This window comes from Kogia breviceps, chromosome X (assembly GCF_026419965.1).
Source record: "Kogia breviceps isolate mKogBre1 chromosome X, mKogBre1 haplotype 1, whole genome shotgun sequence".
Lineage (NCBI taxonomy): Eukaryota > Metazoa > Chordata > Mammalia > Artiodactyla > Physeteridae > Kogia > Kogia breviceps.
Window position 1 is genome coordinate 55,885,210 of NC_081330.1, and position 23,708 is coordinate 55,908,917.

A 23,708-nucleotide genomic window follows, 5' to 3' on the forward strand; every position below is an offset into this window, starting at 1 on the left:
TTATTATGTTGAGGAAAGTTCCCTCTATGCCTACTTTCTGCAGGGTATTTTTTTATAATAAATGGTTGTTGATTTTTGTGAAATCTTTCTCTGCATTTTTTCAGATGATCATATGGTTTTTCTCCTTCAATTTGTTAATATGGTGTATCACATTGATTGATTTGCATATATTGAAGAATCATTGCATTCCTAGAATAAACGCCCTTGATCATGATGTATGATCCTTTTAATGTGCTGTTGGATCCTGTTTGCTAGTATTTTTTTTTTTTTTTTTCGGTATGCGGGCCTCACACTGTTGTGGCCTCTCCCATTGCAGAGCACAGGCTCCGGAAACACAGGCTCAGCGGCCATGGCTCACAGGCCCAGCTGCTCCGTGGCATGTGGGATCTTCCCAGACTGGGGCACGAACCTGTGTCCCCTGCATTGGCAGGCGGATTCTCAACCACTGCACCACCAGGGAAGCCCCCTGTTTGCTAGTATTTTGTTGAAGAATTTTGAATCTATGTTCATCAGTCATATTGCCTTGTATTTTTTATTCTTTGAGACATCTTTGACTGGTTCTGGTATCAGGGTGATGGTGGCCTCAAAGAATGAGTTTCAGAGTGTTCCTCCCTCTGCTATATTTTGGAAGAGTTTGAGAAGGATAGGTGTTTGCTCTTCTCTAACTGATAGAATTCGCCTGTGAATCCATCTGGTCCTGGGCTTTTGTTTGTTGGAAGATTTTTTTTTTTTTTTTTTTTTTTTTTTTTTTTTTTGTGGTATGCGGGCCTCTCACTGTTGTGGCCTCTCCCGTTGCGGAGCACAGGCTCCGGACGCACAGGCTCAGCGGCCATGGCTCACGGGCTTAGTTGCTCCGCGGCATGTGGGATCTTCCTGGACCGGGCACGAACCCGTGTCTCCTGCATCGGCAGGCGGATTCTCAACCACTGCGCCACCAGGGAAGCCCTGTTGGAAGATATTTAATCACCGTTTCAATTTCAGTGCTTGTGATTGGTTTGTTCATATTTTCTATTTCTTCCTGGTTCAGTCTCAGCAGGTTGTGCATTGCTAAGAATTTGTCCTTTTCTTCCAGGTTGTCCATTTTATTGGAATAGAGTTCTTTGTAGTAATCTTTCATGATCCTTTGTATTTCTGCAGTGTCAGTTGTTATTTCTCCTTTTTCATTTCTAATTCTATTGACTTGAGTCTTCTTTTTTTTCTTGATGAGTGTGGCTAATGGTTTTTCAATTTTGTTTATCTTCTCAAAGAAGTAGCTTTTAATTTTTTTGATCTTTGCTATCATTTCCTTCATTTCTTTTTCTTTTATTACTCATCTGATCATTATGATTTCTTTTCTTCTGCTAACTTTGGGTAACTTTTGTTCTTCTTTCTCTGATTGCTTTAGGTGCAAGGTTAGGTTGTTTATTTGAGATATTTTCTGTTTCTTAAGTTAGGATTTTATTGCTATAAGCTTCCCTCTTAGAACTACTTTTGCTTCATCCCATAGGTTTTGGGTCATCTTGTCTCCATTGTCATTTGTCTTGATTTCCTCTTTGATTTCTTCAGTGATCACTTCATTATTAAGTAGTGTATTGTTTAGCCTCCATGTGTTTGTATTTTTTACAGATCTTTTCCTGTAATTGATATCATATCATAGAGTTGTGGTCAGAAAAGATACTTGATATGATTTCAATTTTCTTAAATTTGCCAAGACTTGACTTGTGACCCAATATATGATCTATACTGGAGAATGTTCCATGAACACTTGAGAAAAGTGGGAATTCTGTTGTTTTAGGATGTAATGTCCTATAAATATCAATTAAGTCCATCTTGTGTAATGTATCATTTAAAGCTTGTGTTTCTTTATTTTCATTTTGTATGATGTGTCATTTGGTGAAAGTGGGGTGTTAAAGTCCCCTACTATGATTGTGTTACTGTTGATTTCCCCCTTTATGGCTGTTAGTATTTGCCTTATATATTGAGGTGCTCCTATGTTGGGTGCATAAATATTTACAATTGTTATATCTTCTTCATGGATCGATCCCTTGATCATTATGTAGTGTCCTTCTTTGTCTCTTGTAATGGTTTTTATTTTAAAGTCTATCTTGTCTGATATGAGAATTGCTACTCCCGCTTTCTTCTGATTTCCATTTGCATGGAATATCTTTTTCCATCCCCTCACTTTCAGCCTGTAAGTGTCCCTAGGTCTGAAGTGGGTCTCTTGTAGACAGCATATATATGGGTCCTGTTTTTGTATCCATTCAGCCAGTCTGTGTCTTTTGGTGGGAGCATTTAATCCATTTTCGTTTAAGGTAATCATCGATATGTATGTTCCTATTCCCATTTTCTTAATTGTTTTGGGTTTGCTATTGTGGGTCTTTTCCTTCTCTTGTGATTCTTGTCTAGAGAAGTTCCTTTAACATTTGTGTTAATGCTGGTTTTGTGGTGCTGAACTCTGTCAGCTTTTGCTTGTCTGTAAAGGTTTTAATTTATCCATCAAATCTGAGTGAGATTCTTTCTGGGTAGAGAATCTTGTTTGTAGGTTTTTCTCCTTCATCACTTTAAATATGTCCTGCCACTCCCTTCTGGCTTGTAGAGTTTCTGCTGAAAGATCAGCTGTTAAACTTATGGGGATTCCCTTGTGTGTTGCTAGTTGTTTTCCCTTGCTGCTTTTAATACATTTTCTTTGTATTTAATTTTTGATAGTTTGATTACTATGTGTCTTGGTGTGTTTTTCCTTGGATTTGTCCTGTTTGGGACTCTCTGTGCTTCATTGACTTGATTAACTATTTCCTTTCCCATATTATGGAAATTTTCAACTATAATCTCTTCAAATATTTTCTCAGTCCCTTTCTTTTTCTCTTCTTCTTCTGTGACACCTATAATTCTAATGTTGGTGCATTTAATGTTGTCCCAGACATCTCTGAGACTGTCCTCAGTTTTTTTCATTCCTTATTTTCTTTATTATTCTCTGCAGTATTTATTCTACTGTTTTATCTTCTTGGTCACTTATCCGTTCTTCTGCCTCAGTTATTCTGCTATTGATCCCCTTTAGAGTATTTTAAATTTCATTTATTGTGTTGTTCTTCATTGCTTGTTTCTTCTTTAGTTCTTCTAGATCCTTGTTAAATGTTTCTTGCATTTTCTCTATTCTATTTCCAAGATTTTGCATCATATTTACTATCATTATTATGAATTCTTTTCCAGGTAGACTGCCTATTTCCTCTTCATTTGTTACGTCTGGTGGTTTATTACCTTTCTCCTTCATCTTCTGTGTGTTGTTCTGTCTTTTCATTTTGCTTATCTTACTGTGTTTGGGGTCTCCTTTTTGCAGGCTGCTGGTTCGTAGTTCCTGTTGTTTTTGGTGTCTGTCCCCAGTGTCTAAAGTTGGTTCAGTGTGTTGTGTAAGCTTCCTGGTGGAGGGGACTAGTGCCTGTGTTCTGGTGGATGAGGCTGGATCTTGTCTTTCTGGTGGGCAGGCCCATGTCTGGTGGTGAGTTTTAGGGTGTTTGTGGCCTTATTATGATTTTAGGCAGCCTCTCTGCTAATGGGTGGTGTTGTCTTCCTGTCTTGCTCGTTATTTGGCATAGGGTGTGAAACACTGTAGCTTGCTGGTTGTTGAGTGGAACTGGGTCTTGGTGTTGAGATGGAGATCTCTGGGAGATTTTCATCATTTGATATTAAGTGGAGCTGGGAGGTCTCTTGTGGACCAGTGTCCTGAAGTTGACTCTCCCACCTCAGAGGCACAGCACTGACTCCTGGTTGGAGTTCCAAGAGCCTTTTCTCCACATGACTAAGAATAAAAGGGAGAAAAAGTAGAAACAAAGAAAGAAAGAATGAATGAGGACAAAATAAAATAAAGTAAGATAAAATAAAATAAATTTATAAAAATAGAAAATAATTATTAAGAAAAAAGTTTTTTAAAAAGTAAAAAAAAAATAAAAAAGAAACAAACAAACAAAAAAAATGGACGGACATAACCCTAGGACAAATGGTGAAAGCAGAGCTATACAGACAAAATCTCACACAGAAGCCTACACATACAGACTCACAAAAAGAGCAAAGGGGGAGAAAATAATATATCTTGCTCTCAAGTCCACCTTCTCAATTTGGAATGATTCATTGTCTATTCAGGTATTCCACAGATGCAGCATATATCAAGTTGTTGTGGAGATTTAATATGCTGCTCCTGAGTCTCCTGGGAGGGTTTTCCCTTTCTCTTCTTTGTTTGCACAGCTCCTGCAGTTCAGCTTTGGATTTGGCCCTGCCTCTGACTTTATGTCTCCTGATGGCGTCTGTTCTATGCTCAGACAGGATGGGGTTAAAGGAGCAGCTGATTTGGGGGCTCTGGCTCACTCAGGTAGGGGGAAGGGAGGAGTAAGGATGTGGGGCAAGCCTGCAGTGGCAGAGGCAAGTGTGACATTGCACCAGCCTGTGGTGTGCCACTCATTCTCCTGGGCAAGTTGTTCCTGGATCACGGGACCCTGGCAGTGATGGGCTGAACTGGCTCCTAGGAGGGGAAATGTGGCCGTCTCTGTGGCCCGTGCTCTTACTGGGGCTCACGCCCATCTCTGGAGCTCCTTTAAGTGTCCCTCTTAATCCACTCTCTTTGCCCACCAGAAAACAAAGAGGGAAGAAAAAGTCGCTTGCCTCGTTGGCAGGTCCAGACTTTTTCCCTGACTCCTTCCCAGCTAGCTGTGGTGCACTAACCCCTTCAGGGGCTGTTCACGCTGCCCACACCACTCATCTTCCTGCGATCTGACTGAAGCCCAAGCCTCAGCTCCCAGCCCCCACCCACCCCAGCGGGTGAGCAGACAAACCTATCGGGCTGGTGATTGCTGGTCGGCACAGATCCTCTGTCCTGGAATATCTCCACTTTGCCCTCCACACCCCTGTTGCTGCACTCTCCTCCTTGGCTCTGAAGCTTCCCCCCTCTGGCACCCACAGTCTTCACCCATGAACGGGCTTCCTAGTGTGTGGAAACCTTTCCTCCTTCACAGCTCCCTCCCACTGGTGCAGGTCCTGTCCCTATTCTTTTGTCTCTGTTTTTTTCTTTTTTCTTTTGCCCTACCCAGGTATGTGGGGAGTTTCTTGCCTTTTGGGACGTCTGAGGTATTCTGCCAGCGTTCAGTGGGTATTCTATAGGAGCAGTTCCACGTGTAGATGTATTTCTGATGTATCTGTGTGGAGGAAGGGGATCTCCGTATCTTACTCTTCTGCCATCTTCCTGCCCAACCTCCTATATTTCTTCTTTAAGCATGCTTTCCTGTAGTTCTTTAAACATATTTTTGATGGCTACTTTGGAAACTTTTTAATATAGGCCTTTAATATTTCTCATGGGTGTTTTATTTTTTATTTTTTTGCCTTTATGTGAAAGTCTTTTGATTTTTTAAATGAAAATTGGACATTAATTAATGTATTAAAGCAGGTCTGTATAGTGATCTTCCCTTCTGCTCTTTTTATTGTTATTTATTTGTTTAGTGACTTGGACACTTTTAGTGTCTTGGAAAACTTTAGTGAAGTCTGCTTCCCCTTCATCTTACAGACTTTGATATCTTTTCTCCATGGACTCAAACTTGGACATGTGCACATTCATCCTAGGATGACAGTGGTTTCAGTAGGGCTTTTTTGGATTGCCTCTTTTCCTGATCTCTGTGTTAAACCATCTGTCTCATTTTATTGATATTTCACACCTAGCTAATAAGCTCTGCTAATTTCAGGCTAATCACTCTATTGTTTTTATCAGTGCCCTGGGGCACAAGTTGCACTAAAGGCTCATCATATTAAGTCCATGCCACTTTCTATGGCAGATTTTTAGGTCAGTCTTTAAAGTTTGTCCTAACTTCAGGTGTGTTCTTCTTAACTATCTCTTTCTCCGGTAATTGCCGATATACTAGGCAGGCTGTTTCAGCTTGTTTTTCTCATAGAGCTACTGGTCTCTTCTTAATCACTTACCGTCAAAAACTCCATTATTTTCTAGAGCACTTTTAGTTTTGAAATTCTCCATAGTTTGTTCCAAGTAAAGTCAGTTCCCTTTGAGAAGTTTTCTGACCTCATTTTTCTTATGACCACTCTCTCTTTCCCCTGGGGAACACTTCTATGCTACTGCTCCAGAACTGGAGGTGAGTACCATGAACAACTCATCTCCTGTTGATCCTCCTGCTTTACAAGCAAGGTGCTGGGATTGGGAAGCAGCCTCTCATCTTCTTATTTTTTTTCTCTAATCCTTGAACACTTTCCTTATGAATAAGCTAGGGCAAGGGGCATAAAGGCTTCAGTATTCTTGACCTGTTGCACCTGTTGTAGATCATCTGTCTTTAGAGCAGGAGATGGGTGAAAGAAGGGAGCCCACTATAATTAAACTGAACTTGCAAGGAATTTAGACTTGGCAACATGGAAGTGGGAAATATGAGAAAGATTAATGTCCTGCCCTCTCATGGCAGAAATAGTAGGTTAAAACTAGGAGTAGGGATAGAGAGACCTCCAAATTTTAACCACACCTATCTGGAGTGGGGTTTCTGATGAATTTGAGAAAGGGTAGTGAGAGAGTGGATCATGGCTCAAGTGTTACAGATTCTTCCTGTTCTTACTGATATTTAGTAGATTTTACTGAATAAATGTTTTTTTTTTTCATTTCCTATGTAACCTTAAGATAATTTTAAGATATCTTAAATTGTGTTTATTTTTTAATAATTTCACTAGTTATGATCGTTATCCTGGAGATAGGACCAACAAAGCTCTTTTTGCCAACATTCTGAAAGTAGTCCCTTTAGCTGCATTAATTTTTGTCCCATTTGATATCTCAATAATTAAATACTTTCTTGTATTAGGTTATAGGACACTGGATTTCCTTGGTTCCACTTTTACCATTCCAGTTGCTCTTCTCTTTTTCTCTGGTTTTTATTTTTCTTCACACTCTTTAAGAGCACATGTATTCCAAAACTGAATCTTCAGAACTATGTATAATTACATATTTACTTGACATATTACACTTATTTTTAACTATGGCCATATCATCTTCAGTTTAATAATCAATTGTGATCTCAGCCAATATGTCCAGAATCATCTAACAACCTGACACCCATTTCCATTAACTTTATTTTATTCTGCTGAGACACTTTTATTATGGTTCCCAAAGGAAGATACATAGGTATAATATTTGACTATAACTACTTTTTATGCCAGAATTTTCCAATACCACTCACCAATGCCTGCTTTTCTTTTTTACCTATGTTTACTGGATTATCTGTACTTTTCTATTGTTGATTCTACCATTCTATCCCATATCTATATAACTGCAACAGCCTGTTAGTAAGTCATTATCCTCATATATTATCCTCATATATCCTCTATTCTCTTCCATTCCACAGTTTATACTGTAGACACTAGCATCTACTGACAGTGCTTCTGCCATATCACAGTAGCACTCAACAAGCGCTATTTTTGTCTACCATATGAAGTCCTACAACTTAGGTGTGGCTTCTAGGACTTTCCATAATTTGTTTTATATCATCTAGCTAAAGTTATTTTTATTGAATATTAGTACTACAAGAAGGATTCATAGATATTGTCTACCATAAAGATATTTACTGCCTACCTGCCATCTAATGTGAGCTAGTTTTCTCAAAAAGGTGGACATATGGGGTATGTCAGTTTTGCTCTTAATGTTTTATACTTACTTCACTCCTCATGTTACCTAAACATTCTGCCAGTCTCCTCATATCTCTAACCTGTTTATATTTTAATGTTTATTCCTATTGTGTTTATAAACTTATATTTACTTACTTTGTTCATTTTTATTTCTCATTTTTCTGAATTAATCTTGAAACATATTTTAGCACTTAAGTGTTCTCTATTTCATATATGCAAGTTTTATCTTCCCAACTACCTTGTAAACTCATTGTGCCCATCGACTACCAGTCTCAGTCCACAGATGTTGTTGCCCTGCAAGTGGTACCAAGACCTCTGTTAGAACACCAGAATACTGAGGTTGTGCACAGACACATAAAGTCTACCTACTTACTGAAGGCTGACCAGCACTGCTGTATTCACTGTTTATTTTCAGTAAGACCATCTATGAAGCCTGATAAGGAGACGATTGACCTGAGATTGTTTCTATCCCACTGTCTGCTTCTCCTAAGATTGTTTCTCCACTTTTCTGTCTGTCACCCATTTTGGCATCACCCATCTCAATTCTCAGTAGCCCCTCCTAGTTCCTATCTTCCTCATCTTCCAAGTTTAAGAACCTCTATTTTCAATTTCCCTTTTTCAACTCCTATCATTTCTTGCATGCCATTTTAAAAACTCCAATATATCCCTCAATTCTCATATTGTTATAGCCTTTTAAACTTCCTTTCTTGTAACCCTCTCCATACTTCATTCTAGGCCTCAATTCTCATACTGCATTCCTCCCTCAACCCAAACTTCTTTGTAAAGTGGCTTTTATCTTAATCTACAGACCTATACTTTTCACAGGCTCTCCATCTTTCAATCCCAACTCATACATCTCTTCCTTAGCATCTCCCATTTTACAGAGCTCCTAACATTTATTTAGATTTAGCCTGATCTTAATTGCAACCTCTCTCTGTAATACACATATGAATCTATTAGTTGCTGATACTCAGTCCCCTACTTTCTGTTTATTTCTGAATATTTCCTTGGTCAAAATTTATCTTCAGTCTTGAGTCCCTTTTTACCCCCTAGAGTGTGCATGATATTATAAGTCTAGCTAAGCTTCAACATTTTAATCTTTTTTCTTTCCACTGTTGGTCTTAGTCCCTGCAAACTTAGATCAGCAAGTCAAAACCTAATTTTCTTGCCAACTCTGAAGTTGCTAGTTACTGATCTACAACCTTGTGTGCAGCTTTTTTGGGCGGGGGGGTTGATTTTTTTTCTTTATTAGAGTATAGTTGCTTCATAATGCTGTGCTAGTTTCTGCTGTACAGCAAGGTGAATCAGCCATATGCATACACATATCCCATCCTTTCTGGATTTCCCTCCCATCTAGGTCACTACAGAGCATCGAGTAGAGTTCCACAGGCTATACAGCAGGCTCTCACTAGTTATCTATTCCATACATAGCATATCAATCCTGATCTCCCAATTCATCCCACCTCCCTTTCCCCCCTCGGTAACCATAAGTTTGTTCTCTACATCCATGTCTCTATTTCTGCTTTGCAAATATGTTCATCTGTACCATTTCTCTAGATTCCACATATATGCATTAATATATGATTTGTTTTTCTGACTTACTTCACGCTTTATGACTCCATTGTCAATTAATTTAAGCAAAACAATGAGTCAATTTAAATAAAGTGTTATTTGAATATGATGAACACTTTAGGGGGTTAATAAAATGAACTGAAATTTGGCAAAGCATTGTTCTTAATGTGCCTAACACAGTGTTATGTACATAACAGTGGCTCAGTAAAGTCAATCAGTTTTTCTTCTAGATTTTGTTTAATAATTAAGAGAATTTTTTTTTTTTTTGACCATGTGGCTTGCAGGATCTTGATTCCCCATCCAGGGATCAAAACCATGTCCCCTGCAGTTGAAGCACAGAGTTCTAACCACTGGACCACTAGGGAATTCCTTTGTTTGATAATTAAACACATTAAGATGATGTGGAAATAATTAGGATATTGAATCCTCAATTTATAGTCCTCTTTCCAACAAAGTTGAAGAATTGTCAGGGTGCTTTTTTATTGTATCCCTTTTCAGGAAAGAAGAGATACAACATTAAGAAAGGAATATAAATGTGAAGAGAACAAATGAGAAGTATTACTTGTGAATTTTGAATTGCTAGATGAATTTTTACTGGAAATTTAAAAAATGATATGGGTGAGAAGTGTAAAGAATGGAAATTTGTGGAAAGGGGATTATGTGAGGGAAATTTTTTTGTGGTTTTATCTTTCAAGTGAAGAAAAATGAATCCGATATATATTCTTTAATATTCAATTTGTTCTAATGTAGTACACATGGAAAAGCTGTGCTGTTGCTTATATTTATTTCAATATGTAATCTATAATTTTTAAATGTGCTCTAACTGTACAGAAAGTAATCTCAAACATACAAATAAGAACAAATGCTCTGTTTGCCATAACCTTTAATGATATCTAAAACAGTCTCTTATAATCATAATTTTTATTTTTGCCTTGTAGCTATGACTTTTAAAGCTAGTGATTATTAATTTCCTCTCCTGCTTCATGCTTCACAGATTTCTCAGATGGTTTACTTGTATTAAAATACCTGTCTATGCCTTTGAATCAAATCAAATTCAAGTTAATGATTTTGACACTAGGTCATATTATCTTTCTGTTTCTTTTGATTGTTCTTGCAATCTTTCTTTGTTTCAAACTATCTTAAAGCAGGTTCACTAGAAAAAAGACTCTGAGATGGAGATATATGTTTAGGAGAGTGTTTTGTTTTGTTGTTTCTTACAGCAGAGGCAGGATGGGATACCACTGGCAACCTGTAAGAAAATGAGGAAAACAGGACTGGAGGCAGAGTTCAAATGTGAAGTAGTTATAAGAAAGAATTTAGACAATTTCAAGTGAGCTCTTGGGCTGAGCTAGCACTTCAGAGATGTCCTGAAATGAGGCAAGTGAGCCAAACTTTTGTTTCTTTCATTGGCCAGTAATTATATGTGAGCTGGCACCGTGGAGGGGTTGTAACCTTGGGAGAGGCAGCGCTCTTGTAATTACTAAGGAGGGACTCCACTGTGAGTATAAATGCACATTTCTTAGGGCTTTCATCTCCAAGAACTGATGCAAGGACAAATTCAAAATCAGATGGTAGAAACACCTATACTATCAGCCCTTTTATTTCTATTGATTAAAACGAGTCATTTCAGATTGTTTCTATGTATAACAAATGGTATTACACACTAAATATTCCCTTTGAAAGTATGAATAGAATTGAATATTATTTGAGAATTCACTTTTGTTGTAATTTTAGAAGATTCCCTGAAATATTTTTCATGCTTCCAATTTAACTTTTAAAGTGTCTCGCATAAATTAGAATAAAATTATTACCACACATGTGATGTAGTTTGATTCTTTCAAAAATCTGAAATTGTTCTGATTAAATATGTCTAAAATATAACTTACAAACAAATATCTAATGCACTGATGACAGATAAATAACATGAGGAAAATAGAAAACTTTGTCATGATACACTTTTGAAACAAAATATAAGAATGCATTCTTAAATTCTAACTAGTCAAAATTTGAGAACATTAAAATGGGAAAAGGCTGCCATCTTCAGGGTTCTCTAAACTCAAAGGTTAAATATTCTCAAAATGTATTGTTCACTGTGTTCAGTATATAATTTTCTGATCTTTGTGATGTTAATGTAATCTATTATAGATGCTAAATATTGTATATATGTGGAGTAATGGTATTATCATTTACCTGTATTACAAAACATAATGTTCTGTGAGGGAAATCTGAAAATTACTAACGCAATCACGAAGAAATACAATACATGCTTGTTCCTATATCTTTGGGGAAAAAAAAGTACACCTGTGAGGTGTTGAGTAAGCTAGCAAACTTTTAAAGATTTAAAAACTCATTTTTTAAACGTAGAACTACATCACTCATCTGCCTTTTTTCTGGGTGAAAGTTTGCCTTCCTTCTCTACAGAAGCTGAGAATCTTTCAAGTGCACTGCTGGAGAGGATGTATATATAATTCTTTTTTTTTTTTTTTTTTTTTTTTTTTTTTTTTGTGGTACGCGGGCCTCTCACTGTTGTGGCCTCTCCCATTGCGGAGCGCAGGCTCCGGACGCACAGGCTCAGCGGCCATGGATCACGGGCCCAGCCGCTCTGCGGCATGTGGGATCTTCCCGGACCGGGGCACGAACCCGTGTCCCCTGCATCAGCAGGCGGATTCTCAACCACTGCGCCACCAGGGAAGCCCCTATAATTCTTTATTTTAGAATTTTCTGATTTCACTCTTCTGATTTTGATTTCTCATTTTTTAAATTTTAGTTCAGTAGATATCTTTGTATTCATGAGAAAAATATAAATAATATCTAGTTTAGCTGCTTTGTCCTGTGTTTACATCATGTTTTCAAATTTTGTGGAGGTTTGCCAGCTAAAGTATGGATTCTATGGATGGTAATATGACAGTGATAAAACCTACTTTTTAAATCTAATTGCTATTTTTATTATATCTTCAGTTAGGAAAAATGAAGAACAAAAACAAAATATTTTTTCTATTTTATTTTTATTGATATCTACCTGATGGCTTATATTTATGTAAACTGTAATTTATATCTCATTTGAATTAATGAGATGAAAATTCAAATAGCATATTTTTTAAATTAAGAAACATTTGATCTAGTTGTCTGAATTGTCATATCAGTTTAGTTTTTTACTCTGTTTTATTGCTGACACTAAATAATTGTATCTGGAAGTAGCAAACCTACCTACAGATAAACAAATTTGACCTGTTTTAAATATAGCCTAAGTATCCTCTACTTCATGACAGTTTAGAATTTCTGTAATAGAGTATATCTGTGTATTAAATAAATTCATTATATTATATTATACATACATATTTATTTAATAAGACATAATATGCAACAAGCCTCCCATTAAAGTAAATCCCAGCTATATTATGTTATTATATGATAACAACAGCATGCACCTACTAAATGTGTGATGTGGAGAGTCACTTAGTTTAATGGAAACTATTTCTATGCATTTAAACTTACCATAAAAATATATACAGGTAAGATTATTGTTAAGACTAACACATGGAATGATCCTAGCATAGTGCTTTACACATAAGGAGTGACTAATAAATATGAGTTTACTTGAAGGTGTAGTTATGGAGTTTATCTTTACTCATTATAAATATGCAGATCAAAGGCAATAAAAAGGTACAGAAATTTGAGCTGCAAGTACCAAGATAGGGAGTTCCTTAAATATGTGTGGACATTTGTACATATAGGCATATCTCATTTTATTGTGCTTCATTTTATTGCACTTCTCAGATATTGCATTTTTTACAAATTGAAGGTTTGTGGCAACCCTGCCTCAAGCACGTCTATCTATCAGTGCAATTTTTCCAACAGCATTTGCTCACTTCAAGTTTCTGTGACACATTTGGTACTCCTTGCAATATTTCAAATACTTTTATTATTATATTTGTTATGGTGATCTGTGATCAGTGATCTTTGATGTTACTATTGTAATTGTATTGTGGTGCCACCAACTCTACCCATATAAGATGGCAAACTTAATCAATAAATTTGTATTTTCTGATTGCTGCCCTGAGTGGCCATTCCCCATCTTGCTCCCTCTCCTTGGGCCTCCATATTCCCTGAGACACAACAATATTGAAACTAGGCAAATTAATTACCTTACAATGGCCTCTAATTGTTCAAGTGAAAGGAAAAGTCACATGTCTCTAAAGTCTCCACCTCCAAATACCACCACATGTGGGTTTCAATATATGTATTTTGACGGAACACATACATTCTGTCAATAGCATTGTTTATAACTCCTTTTTCTCTTATTTGATATAAAAGACTACCTCATAAAGTGATAATTATAAACCCATGGTGGTGGAAATACAATGTATAAAGATGTAATTTATATAGCAATAACAGCAAAAAGTAGGGGGACACAATGGAAATAGATAGAAACAAAATTTTTATATACTATTGAAATTAAGGTAGTATTAATTCAAACTAGACTGCTATAGGCTGAGATGTTCTGTAATGTTCAGGGCAACCACTAAGAAAATAACTTTTAAAAATATATGATAGGGCTTCCCTGGTGGCGCAGTGGTTGAGAATCCGCCTGCCGATGCAGGGGACACGGGTTCGTGCCCTGGTCCGGGAAGATCCCACATGCCGCGGAGCAACTAAGCCCGTGAGCCATGGCTGCTAGGCCTGCGCGTCCGGAGCCTGTGCTCCGCAACGGGAGAGGCCACAACAGTGAGAGGCCCGCATACAGAAAAGAAAAAAAAAAAAAAAAAAAAAAAAAAAAAAAAAATATATATATATATATATATATATATATATATATATATGATAAATGGAAGGGAATTAAAATTGTACACCAGAAAATATCTAATAACATATAAAAAGAAAATAATGTAGGAGTAGAGGAACAAAAAAGACATGTAGAAAACAAAGGCATAAAGACAGGCATAAATCCTACCTTAACAGTAATTATGTTGAATATAAATGAGTTAAATATTCCAATTAAAATGTATGTATAGGCAGAAAGAGTAAAAAAAAAACATGATCTTACTATATGCAGTCTATAAATGGCACACTTTAGACTCAAAGACACAAACAGATTGAAGGCAAAAAGTTGGAAAAATATATAGCCTGTTCAGAGTAACCAAATGTGAGCTGGAGAACTCATAGTAATGTGAACTAAAAATGCCACCTGCCATATAAGTATATTATAGCCATCAGCCACTACAACTTAGTCCTGAGGGGACTCAGGATGGAGACATAATGCCTGCCATCAAATCATCAAGACACTGCAGCCACCCTCAAGAGTGCACTCTGAGGAAACTCAGGATGAGAAAACACGGGATACTGGTCCCAGATAGCTGAGGTGAATATCAAAGGGATGATTTCAGTTTGCCCAGACTCTTGCATTTTCCCATATATAGAAAAGTGCTAAATTCCTTAACTTGAGATACCTGGTTTTCTAATTAAAAGTAATCTTTTGATGTTCAGACTACCTGGTCTTTGTTGAAAAAAACTCCTGTATATCCTGGCTCCCCCCTTGCCTCTTTGGAGTTAGTCTCTCAGAGTTATCTGAGATGATGTGTCCTGGGATTAAGTCTTCAGTTTTGTCCTGGGGCAAATAAAACATAACTCTCAACTTTTAGTTGTGCATTTTTTTCAGTAGACAGTAATATTGGGCAAAATAGATTTTAAAACAAAAATTGTTACTAGAGACAAAAAAGGACATTTTCTAATGATAAAAGGCTCATTCTAACAAGAATATATAAAAATCATTAACAGAGAAGCCTAACAACAGTGCGCCAAAACACATAAAGAAAAAACTGAGAATTGAAGGGAGAAATAAACAAAAACAATAATTGGAGTCTCCAATATCCCACTTTCAATAATGGATAAAACAACTAGACAAAAGGCCAAGCAGGAAATAGTCTTGAACAACACCATAGACTAACTAGAACTAACAGACATCTAATAGAATATTCCAACCTCAACAAGAGCAAAATACACATTCTTCTCAAATGCACATACAACATTCTCCAGGGTAGATTAGATGTTAGCCCATAAAACAAGCCTCAATAAATTTGAAAGTACTGAAAAAAAAGCTAGAAATTATTAAGCTTATTGAGGAGGTATATCAAAAGTCAAAAAAGGCTGAAAGCCAGGTTTCTTGTGCTGAACAGTTAGCCAATTGTGAAGGCAAAGAAAAAGTTCTTGAAGGAAATTAAAAGCACTACTCCAGTTAACACATGAATAAAAAGAAAGCAGGGCTTCCCTGGTGGCTCAGTGGTTGAGAGTGCGCCTGCCAATGCAGGGGACATGGGTTCGTGCCCTGGTGCAGGAGGATCCCACATGCCACAGAGTGGCTGGGCCCATGAGCTATGGCCGCTGGACCTGTGCGTCCAGAGCCTGTGCTCTGCAACAGGAGAGGCCACACAGTGAGAGGCTATTGCTAATATGGAGAAAGTTTTAATGGTCTGAATAGATAAAGCCAACTATAATATTCCCTGAAGCCAAAATCTAATCCAGAGCAAGGCCTTATCTCTCTACAAGTCTATGAAGGCTGAGAGAAGTGAGGAAGCTGCAGAAAAAATGTTTGAAACTAACAAGGATTGGCTCATGAGGTTTAAAGAAAGAAGCTGTCTCCATATCAAAGTACAAGGAGAAGCAACAAGTGGTAATGTAGAAGCTGCAGCAAGGTATCCAGAAGACTTAGTGAAGATAGTTAATGAAGATGGCTACATTAAACAACAGTTTTTCATTGTAGACAAAACAGCCTTATACTGAAAGAAAATACCATCTAGAACTTTCATAGCTAGAGAGGATAAGTCAATGCATGGTTTCAAAGTTTCAAAGGACAGGATGCTTCTCTTGTCTGGGGATAATGCAACTGGTGACTAAGTTGAAGCCAATGCTCATTTACCATTCTGAAAATCCTAGGGCCCTTAAGAACTATGCTACATCTACTATACCTGTGCTATATAAGTGGAATAATAAAGCCTACAGGACAGCACATCTCTTTGCAACATGGCATACTGATATTTTAAGCCCATGTTGAGACCAGCTGTTCAATGAAAATGTTTCAAAATATTAGTCCTCATTGACAATGCACTTGGTCACCTTTGAGCTCTGATGGAGATGGAAAATGAGATTATTTTTGTTTTCATGCCTGCTAACATAATACCCATTCTGCACCCTTGGATCAAGATGTAATTTCAACTTTCAAGTCTTGTTATTTAATAAGTACATTTGTAAAGCTATAGCTGCCATAAATAGTAATTTCTCTGATGGATTTTGGCAAAGTAAACTGAAAACTTTCTGGAAAGGATTCACCATTTTAGATGATGTTAAGAAGATTTGTGGGGCTTCCCTGGTGAAGCAGTGGTTGGGAGTCCGCCTGCCGATGCGGGGGACACGGGTTCATGCCCTGGTCCGGGAGGATCCCACGTGCCGTGGAGCGGCTGGGCCTGTGGGCCATGGCCGCTGAGCCTGCGCGTCCGGAGCCTGTGCTCTGCAGCGGGAGAGGCCACGGCAGTGAGAGGCCCGCGTACCACAAAAACAAAACAAAACAAAACAAAACAAAACAAAAAGAACATTTGTGATTCATGGGATGAGGTCAATATATCAATATTAACAGGAGTTTGGAAGAAGTTGATTCCAAACTTCATAGGTAACATTGAAGGGTTCAAGACTTCAGTGGATAAAGTCACTACGGATGAGGTGGAATAAGCAAGAGAATTATAATTAGAAGTGGAACCTGAAGATGTGAATGAATTGTTACAATATCATGATAAAATTCAATGAATGAGGAATTGCTTCTTATGGATGATAAAAAAAAAAAAAAAAAAGGTTTCTTGAGATGGAATCTACTCCTGGGGAAGATGCCGTGAAGATTGTTGAAAACACAACTAAGGGGTTTAGAATATTACATAAACTTAGTTGATAAAGCAGTGGCAGACTTTGAGAGGATTGACTTCAATTTTGAATGAAGCTCTACTGTGGGTAAAAAGTTATCAAATGGCATTACATGTTACAGAGAAATCATTGATGGAAGAGAGTCTGTCAATGTGGCAAATTTCATTGTTGTCTTATTTTAAGAAATTGCTATAGCCACCCCAACCCTTAGTAACTACTGTCTTGATCAGTCAGCAGCCGTCAACATCAAGGCAAGACTCTCCACCATCAAAAGGATTGACATGCTAAAGGTTCAGATAAAGGCTAGCATTTTTCAGCAATAAAGTATTTTTCAAATTAAGTATGTAAATTGATTTTTTAGATATGTTATTGCATACTTAATAGACTATGGTATAGTGCAGACATAACTTTTATATGCACTGGAAAACCAAAAAAATTGTGTGACTCACTTTACTGTGATATTCACTTTTTGCAGTGGTCTGAAACTGAACCTGCAATTTCTCCAAGGTATACCTGTATATGTATGGGTGGAACATAAAATGTGAGTGGTGATCATAGGCAATGTTGAAGCTATCCATGGAAAAATGATTACTATCTTATGCTACCAGTTTAATATTTGTTCACTTCTGTCTCAAATAATTTCACTTCTACCACATTATTTTCTTTTAATGAGTTTAATTTTTATTTTGAATCATCAACATTATTATCTAAACACAGCACTTTTTTTTTTTTTTTTTTTTTTTTTGTGGTACACGGGCCTCTCACTGTTGTGGCCTCTCCCATTGAGGAGCATAGGCTCCGGACACGCAGGCTCAGTGGCCATGGCTCATGGGCCCAGCTGCTCCACGGCACGTGGGATCTTCCCAGACCGGGGCACAAACCCGTGTCCCCTGCATCAGCAGGCGGATTCTAAACCACTGCGCCACCAGGGAAGCCCACACAGCACATTTTTAATGCTTGAAACATTTTTCTAGCCACAGAAATTTTTATCTAGTTGTAAGCATACAATGCAACTTTCTATGCCTTTAAAATTATTTTTATTGAATTTGTGAAGAATGTTTCAGGTATCCAATTTAGGAGAGTCTCTAGAAACACCTGGTAGGACTTTGTCTAGCCCTCCAATATATGTTTGCTATTGTTGTCAGAATTCTGTGAACTTGGAATCTGATAATATTAACAATACTGTCTTTCAGCAAAAGTGGATGTTAAGAAAGTGCATATATTTTCCTAGTTCAATTGCTGACTATATACAGATCCAAGGACTGATATTTTGATGATCTGTTTGTAATAGCAGAGTTTAAACAGAGGTTTCCTTATGAGTTGTTCCTCTCCTCTCAATGGTGATTCTTTTTGATATATCTTATTTTGTGTTCCTTTCTACAGTTCCATCTAACACTATTAAAATTTTTGTTCATACAATTTTGCCTCAATTTGGTAGTCAAATTATAAACTTTTTAGAAGTTAAATTTTTAAATTAATTTGTCTCAATTGAAGTTAATTCTCAAGACAGCTGCAGGAATGTTGTCTAAATTAAACCAAATTGTTGAAACTACTTCCACAGACAGGGCATAGTTATTTCCAACCATTATTGGTTCTTATAATCACAACTCTCATGTTGTGGTGAGATCTCAAATGATCCTCCAAAGCTTTTCAATTAAATGTGTTTTGAATTTGGGCTTGTGAGATATAGAGCACAGGCCTCACAAAAATGTGGAATCCATCCTTTCCTTTAGTATCAGTTGATTTGTAAAATTTTCATTCTGTCATTCTCTCAATGAGGGGATGGTAATAGTACACCCTCAAAGGTCTTCCAAATATTATGGTTCTCTCACCGTGAGTGAGGACATTTGGACGAGGAAGACATGATATATACTTTTGCTTCACGCACATGGTATTTTGACGACCTGTAGCCTGAGAGAAATGTCTACCACAGAGCAGATGGAGAATCATTCTTCTCATGATTGTTAATAAATGGGAATCTTCTCCATGAAATTGAGAGTTGGAGAGAAATTTTGTAATTTATGGTGTTATGACAGAAATCACTTGTTTTCATCTCCACTTTTCCTGAGTAGAATCTTGCTTTGTCAGTTAAGGGACTGTTTTTTTGTTTTTGCTTTTTTTTTTTTTTTTTTTTTTGTGGTACACGGGCTTCTCACCATTGTGGCCTCTCCCATCGCGGAGCACAGACTCCGGACGTGCAGGCTTAGCGGCCATGGCTCATGGGCCCAGCCATCCTGGGGCATGTGGGATCTTCTGGGACCGGAGCATGCACCTGCGTCCCCTGCATCAGCAGGTGGACTCTCAACCACTGTGCCACCAGGGAAGCCCTAAGGGACTGTTTTTATCAATTTTTACTAGTGGGATACTCAGGTAATTCTCCCTAATCCTGACATGAGCAAAACCCGTTTTCTAGGAATGGGAACCTGAATTAGAAAGGACTCATCTTCTTTAAAATCTTCTTTTTGAGAATCTTTTTGGGTTTCTTCTAATTCAAGCTCAGTATTTTCTGCTGCTTGAGGAAAAGCGTGATCCTGGGAAGCTGATGCATCTAGCGCCCTGTTCACTGGGTTGCTTTCCACATGAGAAATCATATTAGAATCAGCAAATGAAGGCACTATATCTGCACTACAGTCATTTGGAGCCTCATTTTCTAAATTTTTCAGAGCATTGTCAGCTGGATTACTTCCTTCTTTAGTAGGAAAATTCATCCCGAGTTCTATTTATGAAAAAAGAAGACAAAGATATGTTAAATTGAGGAATGCTCTACTTCATAAGAAACCAGTTTAATCCTGGCAAAAATATGTGGATGTGTTATTCCTGAGCTTTCACACACCTTTAAATATATATTTATTTCTCACATTTTTAACATCAGAGTCACAGACTCACAAAATAAAATAAGGAAAAATGAAACCTGAGGGCAAATATAACTCCTATTAAATAGGTGGTCTCATTACTTAGTCTTGGAACTTGTATAAATTTAGAATAACATAAACTTTCATCTAGTTAATATAGGAATGTACTCTCTGCACCACAGTGCATATAGTTTCCAGTAGGAAGTTTAATTATTCCCTTTTGGATGGTAAATTCAATAAAATTTTTATTTAATAAAATATATCCAAATTACTGACCTGGGATTTTTAAATGAGGATAAAGTAGAAGACAGTTTTTGTTTTGTTTTGTCTTTTTTAAATGAGTATATATGTTTAAGAGAGAATCAAGACCTATGTGAAAATGAAATGATTGAATTTGTATGGAGAACTAGCTATTTTTCCCTTGGAATTAAAAAAAAATGTTTTTTTATTTTATCTGTTCTTTTAAAGCAATATGTATGCAAAGAGCAACAATTATGAATTATGTGGGAGGGCAACAGGTAAATTTTACTTTTTTTTCTAACATTTAAGTGTAAGCATTCCTCAAGATTTATTTCTTGATTCTCTAGTGTTTTTTTTTTTTTTACTCCCTTCTTCAGTTTATTTATACACTCCCCAAATTTCAAGGAGTGAGTCCTTGCTTAGTTTAACGAGTTTGATCTGTTCAAGATTGTCAATTAAAGCAACTCTTTACCAAGATATATCAGCAATCAGCACAGAGATAATCAAGGTAAAACAATAAACAGAGTCCATGTTTTAGAGGATGCCTAAAAAACAAAAACAAAAACAAATTGAACTCACTAAGTTTGAGAATAAAAGATTGGCTGCCTCTCAGTAATGTTGAGATCAAGAAATTTGGTGGGAACTGAAGTTCCTGGTGGTAATTTATATCTTGTCAGATGTACCCTGAAAATAAATCAAGATATTTTCATAAAACAAATGGAGACTAATCAGCTCTTGGACCTTCTACCTCCAAGTAAAGTACCTATTCTGTTTTGCCTATTAGTAGGTTCTTCCACTTCCACATCTCAGGGTAGCTATGAGATTTATTTTTCCCTTCTACATTCAGCATTGGCTTTTTTATATGATATATCCAATGCATATACTCATATTGATCACAGATATGTATGCTATTAGAATATATTAAGATGGATGTGCCAGTAGAGTATAAGTTATATCTGAAGGCTTTTTTTTTTTTTTCCTGTATAGAAGTCACATTAGAAATCTATGTACTTAGGACCATTATTATTTATTTAAAATATAAGTATTCATTGAAATTGAACAAGAATCACATAGGGTATTCTATTCTACATACTATTCTTTATCTTTTAATGCCTGGATTTATGTTTGGAAATAGCTAAGAGTCACATGTTTTCTTCCTAAATTTCTAATAACTCAGTCAAATATGTATGTGTTTATTTAAGCAATACATTCTTCTAATCTCTTCCTGTTCTCCTTTCTTTATATTTGACGTTCCTTCAACTAGAGTATTTCTTTAATTATATATAAACATATATATGTATATTTACTGAGAGCAACATTTTATATAAGACAGAAAAGCAAAATTGTTACAGTCCACAGATAAATGTGCCTAATAGCTTTTAAAATTATAATGTTTAACATTCTTAAAAAACACATTTTGAGTTTGTCATTGGGTTCTTGAGGAAGTACAATATTATAGTTATATTTTTATAATGGCTAATTCAAAAGCTATAACTAAATACCAGGATTGGTGTTTTTAAATATTCTCTTCTGATTCAGATTTTTATATACAAGGCCTATTGAAGTTTAAAATATACATATATAGAGTTTGAAATAAATCTGGCTATTCTGAGCCTTTTAAAATCAGATACAATTAGCCCTAAATTAATGGAAGTTTTTATTCTTGTCAACCTGTGTCCTCTAATGCCCATATACTCTGAGAATAACATTTGTTCCTTCTACTAAAATTTTTTTAAATGTAAACCAAATTGCCTTAATGATTCATCAGCTAAGTAAAAACATCTTTACATGAATTAAATGTCTCACGTTTTCCTTCTGACAAACTCTCCAAGGTGCACTTCACATTATCTCAGATGAAAGTTCCTCAATTAGCATATGCCTCTGAGCCCCAAGTACCTATGAGTGGCAGGAAACTCCTCATTATGCACCAACTCTTTTATTTGAAGGAACTTAATATCTCTTGTACCTTCTAAATTTGTTAATTTTACTTTTAAAATGTTTTTGTCACTCCAACATTTTAGCGACAAATAAAATGAAGTACTTTTCTCCATTTGAGGTATATTCACGGAATCATATTTAAACGTATTGAAGCCCTCACCTAAAGAAGCAAGTCTCAGAGTAGAATATCTATCATAGAATAATAAATCAAGGAAAAACAGCTAATTTCAGAATAATTTTAAAACACTAAAAAAGGATACAAACATTTATTAAGATCTCATATTTTCCTTCTCACTTTCAACTTACACTTTACCTCCATTCTCAGTAGTACAAATCCCTCCAAAAGATGTGCTTTACTAGGCGCAGCCTGTGTTCCCCCTCTCCTGTCCTATACCTCTCCATTTATAACTTTTTCACATTTCTTTTGACTCTGCATCACAATATCCACAAGACTTGGCAACCTAGAAACTGAAGAGAAACCTCTGCAGAGGGCAGGAGGAGAGAATAAGTGAAATGTCAAACCTTGGACTGGTTTTACATAGCAGGGAGAGAGTAAATGTTGGAAAGATCTATAAACGTATATTTGCCTTATCACAGATAAAATCCTAACTATATGCTTTTCCCCAAATCAGAACATCATGACAATAGAATTGTTAGATAACATAAAGGACATTCAGTAAAATTTGAATTTCTAATAACCAATGAATACTTCTTTAGTATAAGTATGTTTCAAATGCAGTCAAATATGTTTCGGGACATATTTGTACCAAAAATATTATTGTTTATCAGAAATTCAAATTTTACTGGTCATTCTGCTTACTAAGTATGGCAATCTTACATGGAGATAATATGACTGTTACATTTTATTATGTTGGTTTACAAACTTTTAATTGTCTTTACATGATTTGCCTCATCTTCCTTTTTGCTACTTTAGGTGAATATTTTACGGGTGACCCTTGAACAATGCAGGGGTTAGGACAGTTGAAAATCCATGTATAACTTACAGTTGACCCTCCATATCCACAGTTCCCCATCTGTGGATTCAACCAACCATGTATCATGTAGTACTGTAGTTTTTACTATTGAAAATAATCCACTTATAAGTGGGCCCATGCAGTTCAAACTCATTTTGTTCAAGGCTCAACTTTATTTTCACTACCTGATTTCTCTTAACTTTGTTAGCTTTCAACAATCAAACAATAGGGAGACCTATATTCTTTGAACATATTTTTGACTCTTATCAATGTACTTTTATTTTTATTGGATCTCCAGAAGACTTCTAATTTTTATCTACTGTTGCTTTTGGTCAAGATGAGAAATTTCCTGGTACATGTGACCTCATGAGGCTCAGAGGGAATATGAGAGTTGAGTGTCTCTCATCTAAGGTAAAGTCTATCCTAAAAGCAGCAGAGAACATGAATGACGAGAAATCTTAAAACCAAAGCATTACTATAGCTCCTGAGTAGAGACTAGAAGTTAAATTGTGACATCAAAAGTGAACCACTAGTCCAGAAAAAAAGGACTCGTACAGCAACAAATGAAAAGCAAGTGTATTAGGGTTCTCTAGAAGAA

The 23,708-nt window shown here is 36.4% G+C and overlaps 1 protein-coding gene across 1 annotated transcript; it reads right to left on the reverse strand.

The window, feature by feature from the left end:
• Positions 1-18,756: 18,756 nt before the first annotated feature.
• On the reverse strand, positions 18,757-19,814 carry CPXCR1 (CPX chromosome region candidate 1). Its single transcript, XM_059049984.1, is given in 3 exon segments — positions 18,757-19,063; positions 19,065-19,202; positions 19,498-19,814. Coding segments are annotated over 3 exon segments (762 nt in total).
• Positions 19,815-23,708: the final 3,894 nt, after the last annotated feature.